We start from the raw sequence: 6,322 nt of genomic DNA on the forward strand, positions 1-6,322 counted from the left end.
GCCACTATTTCTCCTTAGTCATATTTAAAAATGCTGAAGATTTATGGGGGTTTATTTTATATTCTACAGCTTGGCTAAAATTCCAAATTGTAACAAGTAGTTTTTTTCATGATTTTCTAGGATTCTCTAAGTATACCATCATACCATCTGCAAAGAGTGATAGTTTTGCTTCCTCATTGCCAATTCCATTGCCTTCAATTTCTTTTTTTCTCTTCTTAATGCTGAGGCTAAAATTTCTAATACAATTTTGATTAGTAGTGGTGATAATACTCACCTTTGCTTCACCCCTGATCTTATTGGGAATGCTTCTAGCTTGACCCCATTATATATAGATGTTGTTGATGACTTTCGATAGATACTGTTTATTGTTTTATGGAATATTCCCACTATTCTTAAACTTCTCATGTTTTTAATAGCAGTGGTTGCTGCATATTATCAAAAGCTTTAAAATATATTATAATTTAAAATTTTAAATCAATATACTTTATAAGCACCTCTACTATAAACTGGATATCATTACAAATATGTGAAGTTCTAATACACACCCCATTCATGAACAGTGATAGAATTTCAAGAGCTACAGATATAAATATTGCATTATCATTCTCTAACAGCTTTCTTTCTTCTATATGTAAAATGCTTCTTGATAGATGAGAATGGAGAAGAACAGAACAGAACAAAAATAACAGATTTTATGTGTTTGACTTTTGACTTAAACAAACGTTAGTATTTGGCCAATTCATTGAGTAAGAATATGTTTTTAAATAAAATATTAGCCAAGTGATTACAGCAATTTATCACTATGATAATATATTATGATCAAATAGGATTTATAGTGTAATGCATGGTTGGTTCAATATTAGGGAAATTATCAACATAATTGACTATAGCAATAGTAAACATAAATCATATGATTATTTGAATAGATGTTTAAATGTGAATTGTATAACATTTTATAAATATTCATTCATTTCATTTACATTGCCAGATTTATTAACATACAGTTGGACTGTTCAGTAACTTTCTGTTTTTGTTTGTTTGTTTGTTTGGGTTTTTGCAAGGCAAATGGGGTTAAGTGCCTTCCCCAAGGCCACACAGTTAGGTAATTATTAAGTGTCTGAGACCGGATTTGAACCCAGGTACTCCTGACTCCAAGGCCATTGCTTTATCCACTACAACACCTATCCGTCCGTATGTTCAGTAACTTTCATCAGTGTTCTGGAGTTCTTATCTTCTTCCTTCATGCTGGAAAATTAGATGAATCTCTTCAAAGTAAGAAAACAACAGAGTGCTATAACAACAGGACTCCTTATATTCATATATTCAGTGATAGTAGATAAAGAATAGAGGTGAATTTTACATGTTCACAGGACTAAAACTATAAGCTACGAACACATTAGTCATTTAAAAAATTGATCATTTAATATCAAATTCAGTCTTTCAGTTCAACAAATATGTATTGCAAGGTACTTCAACTTTCTTGAAGTTGAGAATGCAGAAAGAAAAGTCTTTTAAAGGTCACATCTCTGCTATTTGCTTAATAAGTACTGTAAAGGTCTTTTACTCAAACTGCTAAAAAAATCTCAAAACTTAAAAACACATTAAAAATGAGTGTAACAAAACTTCAAATAAAAGACAATACAAACTTTGATTCTCACCTGTGCCTTCATTATTTAATGTATCTCCTTCATAGAAGACTGAAGATTAAACGTTCAATGGTAAAAAATATGAGTATTGCATTCAATTTTAGTGACAAGTTCTGCCATAGCTATTTACAACATAATAATGCTTTGAGAACTATAAACATGTGCATTTGAAAAAGGAATAAATCAAAGGCTTTAATTATTAAAAATTTATTGAGACCATCATTTGAAAATGTTAATTTCATATTATATCATTATGTAAAGCTTATTGTAATATATTTAGCTTATTCAAAAGCAATTTCAATTTCAACTAAATCAAAAAAAAAGATAATGAAATTACTGCAGTGAAATGTGATTCCAACAGGTCCTGGGAAGGATTTATCATTTCTAAATATTTCTAATTAAAATAATCATTGGCACAAATCTTTGACAGAATAACTGAAAGGTATAAAAACATGCATGAATTTGAAGTCATAATAATCTTTTTAAGTATAAAGATTATTATTAATAACATAAAATTTAATGTAGTTATACTAAGAATTATATAAAACAATTCATTTAATATGTCTAGGTAAATACAGAAAGTAACTATAATTAAGATAATTTATTTATCTTTCTTCTATATGGAGGATGTTTCTGAATAAAACCACAATGACTTTTTTGAAATGTTGCTTTTAGAGTCACTAGTAAAAGGAAACTATTCAATAAGAAACTGACTAATTAAATTATGTTTGAATTAACAGGTTTATTATTCTATAGCAAAAGATGTTAGAACTAGGCTTCACAGGTATAACATTTTTATAATTAAATCATAGAATATTATTTTCATAAGAGAATATTATGCCTGACCAGTGATCAGAATTCATTGCCATTACTTTTGTACTTACAATAAGATATTTCTAATAATGAAAGATAGCTTATTTTTATTTTTTTATTAGAGAAAGAAATTATCATTTAATGTAATATATATGTATATAAATACATATATATATATACTTAACATGTAGAATTTTCTTTAAATTCAAGGATGTCAAGGTTGAATTGTCTTGATTTCTAACTCTGATTTGAGTTACAGATTCAGCAAATGTATAAATGATCTAATTTAAATTTCCTATATAAGAAGAAAAACTAACAGTAGCTATAAATGATGACCATGTAAGGTGTCTAATATTCTTAGTCAGTTGAGGTGCTCCATATTTGGAGAATACTCTTTTATTTCATCTTCTTTTTTGTAATCTATCCACAAGGAACCTTGCTGAGGTGGATAGAGTATGCAAATTAGAATCACAAAGAAGTGCGCCCCTACCCTTCTTCAGAGACTTATTAGCTAGTTTACCCTGGGGAAGTCACTAGTTTTCCTTTAGCCTTGGTTGCATCATTAAAAAAAAAGATTCTCACATGTTTGTTAGGAAGAATGAATGAAATAATTTATTTTAATCATCTTCAAAATTTAAATTAAATTTAAATAATTGATGCTGCTGCTGATGGTGATTCCAAAAGATCTTTTGTTTAGCAAAGAGAGAAGGAAATAGCATGCATATATTAAAAGTGCAAGGGTAAAGATAATCTATGGATATATACATATACTGAATAAAGGGACGAATATCTGGACAAACTAAAAAACAATTGGGAAGAAAGGAATCTGGAGGAAATTCTCCATATGAAGAAATACTTTTATCATTTCATAAAGGAACATATTACTTCTATCATTCCTTCCCCCTATGAAATAAGGCCATATTTTCAAGAATAATGATAAACAAAGAAAAACACTGGATCTTATTCAACAAACATTTAATGGAGTCTCACAGATATTCTCCTTTTCTTTTCCATGATTCATCCCCAAGGATCTTTCAGAATCTTAGAAATTGGCCATGCAGAGAAAAACTTGCATAAATTTATCATGTTCTAAGGACTATAAGGTTTTATGTCAAATTCTGTCTCAATGACATCTTGTAAAATACTGATTTCTCTAATATTTAAATTATATTGAGTCTAAAGAAGTTTCCATTTAGAAAACATTTAAATTCTGCTTTCATACTGAAGATAAAGGAAGATTCTCCACAATCAAAATTAAATAAGGACAATAAACACTGAGATCATAGTCATATTATTTGAAATGAAAGTTGAGATATATTAGAAAAGAAAAAAAATGACATTTTACATATTAAACAGGAATGATCATTTCTACCATATCACACATATGTCATTTTTCCTCCCCTATTTAAGTAAAGCAGTTCTCTAAGTTTAAGAACATATTATATGAAGTATTTATTTATATGAGCTTAACATGTTTAAAATAGGAAATAATAAGAATTACTTTGAGGTAGTCTTTAAAAGTTCTCTTCTTAGAAGGATCAGAATGAACTCTCCAAATTGTTACCTCCGTTGTCTAATTATGAAATGAAATATACACTTTCATCTTTTTAAAGTTTCTTAAGAAAAAGTGATGCATTCCTTTTGTGCTGTGGCAATAAGTGCGGATTCATCAATCTGTTTTCAAAATGTACTTCTGCAATGGGTATAAATAAAAAGTAAAAAGAGCATTTTTAAGTCTAACAAAGAGTGGATGGAGTTCTTATCAATGTCCAGGAATTCAAGGAATGGCCTCTCCTTCTCCAAGACTTAGGCACTGAATAAATTATCTATACAATCAAATTCCAATCAGATCCAAGGTGCATCATCAATTAAGCCTGATCTGTTTTCAAGTCAGTCCTTGGCTGAAGTTTGATGCAATAAATGTTTCGTTGTTGTTGTTGTAGGTGAATTTTTTCTCTTTTCCTTTAGTTAGAAATTACTTCACATATTTGATTGGCCCTGAGGTAACTCAAATATTTCTGCGGATCAAAGAAAATGATTTTGGAATGTCCAAGTTCTTTATTCATGTTTCCTCTATCAAAACATTCATTTCCAAATATTCTCATTCCAAAATACATAAAAATGTTGTAAGCAAAGTAAAGGGTTTGAAATAGTTGAATGTAAGGTAAAAAAGTAATTAAAAGAGGGAAAGACCTAGAATAGAGAAAGTTTGGGAAATGTTTCCTGTAGAAGATAGGATTTCAGTTAGGACTTAAATGAAGCCAGGAAAGCCAGTAGGCAGAGATGAGGTGGAGAACATTCTAAATATGTGGAAAACCAGAGAAAGTGACTGAAATCAGAAGATGGGGCAGCTTGTAGATGGAATATCCAAGCTAGTGTGACTTGATCAAAGACAAGATGAAGGCAAATGAGGAATAAGAGAACTAGAAAAGTAGGAAGAGACTTCATATATATGCCTATACATCATAAATTTGATGTAAAACTATAAAATTGAAAATTCCTTGTCAATATTTGTGCTTGTTGAAAAAGAAAAGTTTTATTTAAAAGAATTTAATGTGTTTTAGTTTTTTTTTTTATTTTTGCAAGGCAAATGGGGTTAAGTGGCTTGCCCAAGGCCACACAGCTAGGTAATTATTAAGCGTCTAAGACTGGATTTGAACTCAAGTACTCCTGACTCCAGGGCCAGTGCTCTATCCACTGCACCACCTAGCTGCCTAATTTTTTTTTAAATACAAATACTTTGCTATGACAAAACTGTCTCATGGCATTTTTTACTTCCATATTTCTAAAGGTATAAATGAAGGGATTCAGAAGAGGTGGCAAAACAGTATAAAGTATTTCTACCATCTTATCAAAGGAGAAAGTGGTAGGAGGCCTTACGTACTCAAATATGCATGGCACAAATACCAGAAACACAACTGTGATATGGGAACTACAAGTGGAGAGGGCTTTACGTCGTCCTTCTGTGCTATATGTCTTCAAGGTATACAGGATCACTCCATAAGATACAAGTAAGAGGGAAAAAATTAAAATACAAATGAATCCACTATTGGCTAATACCATAAATCCAATGCCATAAGTATCAGTACAGACCAGTTTCAGTAGAGGGTACAAGTCACACATGAAGTGATTGATTACATTGGGGCCACAGAATGGCAATGGTAATATAAAGAACATTTGGATGATAGCATGAAGGAATCCTCCAACCCAGGCCATCCCTGCAAGGAATAAACATGTACGCCTATTCATGATGGTCACATAGTGCAAGGGTTTGCAGATGGCTACATATCGATCATAGGCCATGGCTGTGAGGACAATCACCTCAGCACCACCCAAAAAATGTGATGCAAAAACCTGAGTCATGCAGCCTTCAAAGGAAATGGTTTTCTTCTTATAAAAAGAATCAACTATGACCTTCGGAACAATGGCTGATGAGAAACATGCATCTAAGAAAGACAGAAATGCCAAGAAAAAGTACATCGGGGAGGCAAAGAGTGAGGGGCTGTTAGTAATAGTCAATACAATAAATAGGTTTCCACCAAGAGTTACAAGGTAGAACAACAAAAACAGAATGAATATGATTTTCTGAACTCCTTGATTTTGTGTAAGTCCCAGGAGAATAAACTCAGTCACTTGGCTTTGATTTTCCATGATTTTGACATGGAAGCTGAGTCTTATTGAATATAGAGAATCTGTAAAGAAGAAATAACAAGTGATTATTTTATTGTAGATTGTAATACCATGAAATTAAAATGTTATTTTAAATCAGTTATAATCCAAGATCATTCTCAATGCTTCTTTAATTTTGGTGTCTATATATGTAATTGGACACAAATGTTAACAAAAAGTTTTGGTGAATATGG

General features: G+C 30.8%; 1 protein-coding gene across 1 annotated transcript; it reads right to left on the minus strand.

Moving 5' to 3' along the window:
- Nucleotides 1-5,165: 5,165 nt before the first annotated feature.
- On the minus strand, nucleotides 5,166-6,113 carry LOC141519655 (olfactory receptor 4C15-like). The gene has a single exon (XM_074231832.1). The coding sequence runs from the start codon at nucleotides 6,108-6,110 to the stop codon at nucleotides 5,166-5,168; it is 945 nt and encodes a 314-aa protein (XP_074087933.1). The 5' UTR covers nucleotides 6,111-6,113.
- Nucleotides 6,114-6,322: the final 209 nt, after the last annotated feature.

The sequence above is a fragment of the Macrotis lagotis genome, chromosome 3 (genome assembly GCF_037893015.1).
Source record: "Macrotis lagotis isolate mMagLag1 chromosome 3, bilby.v1.9.chrom.fasta, whole genome shotgun sequence".
Taxonomy (NCBI): domain Eukaryota; kingdom Metazoa; phylum Chordata; class Mammalia; order Peramelemorphia; family Peramelidae; genus Macrotis; species Macrotis lagotis.

Excerpts from the sequence above, each read along its gene's own strand:
- LOC141519655 (XM_074231832.1), bottom strand. The coding sequence starts at position 6,110 with ATGGAAAATCAAAGCCAAGTGACTGAGTTTATTCTCCTGGGACTTACA.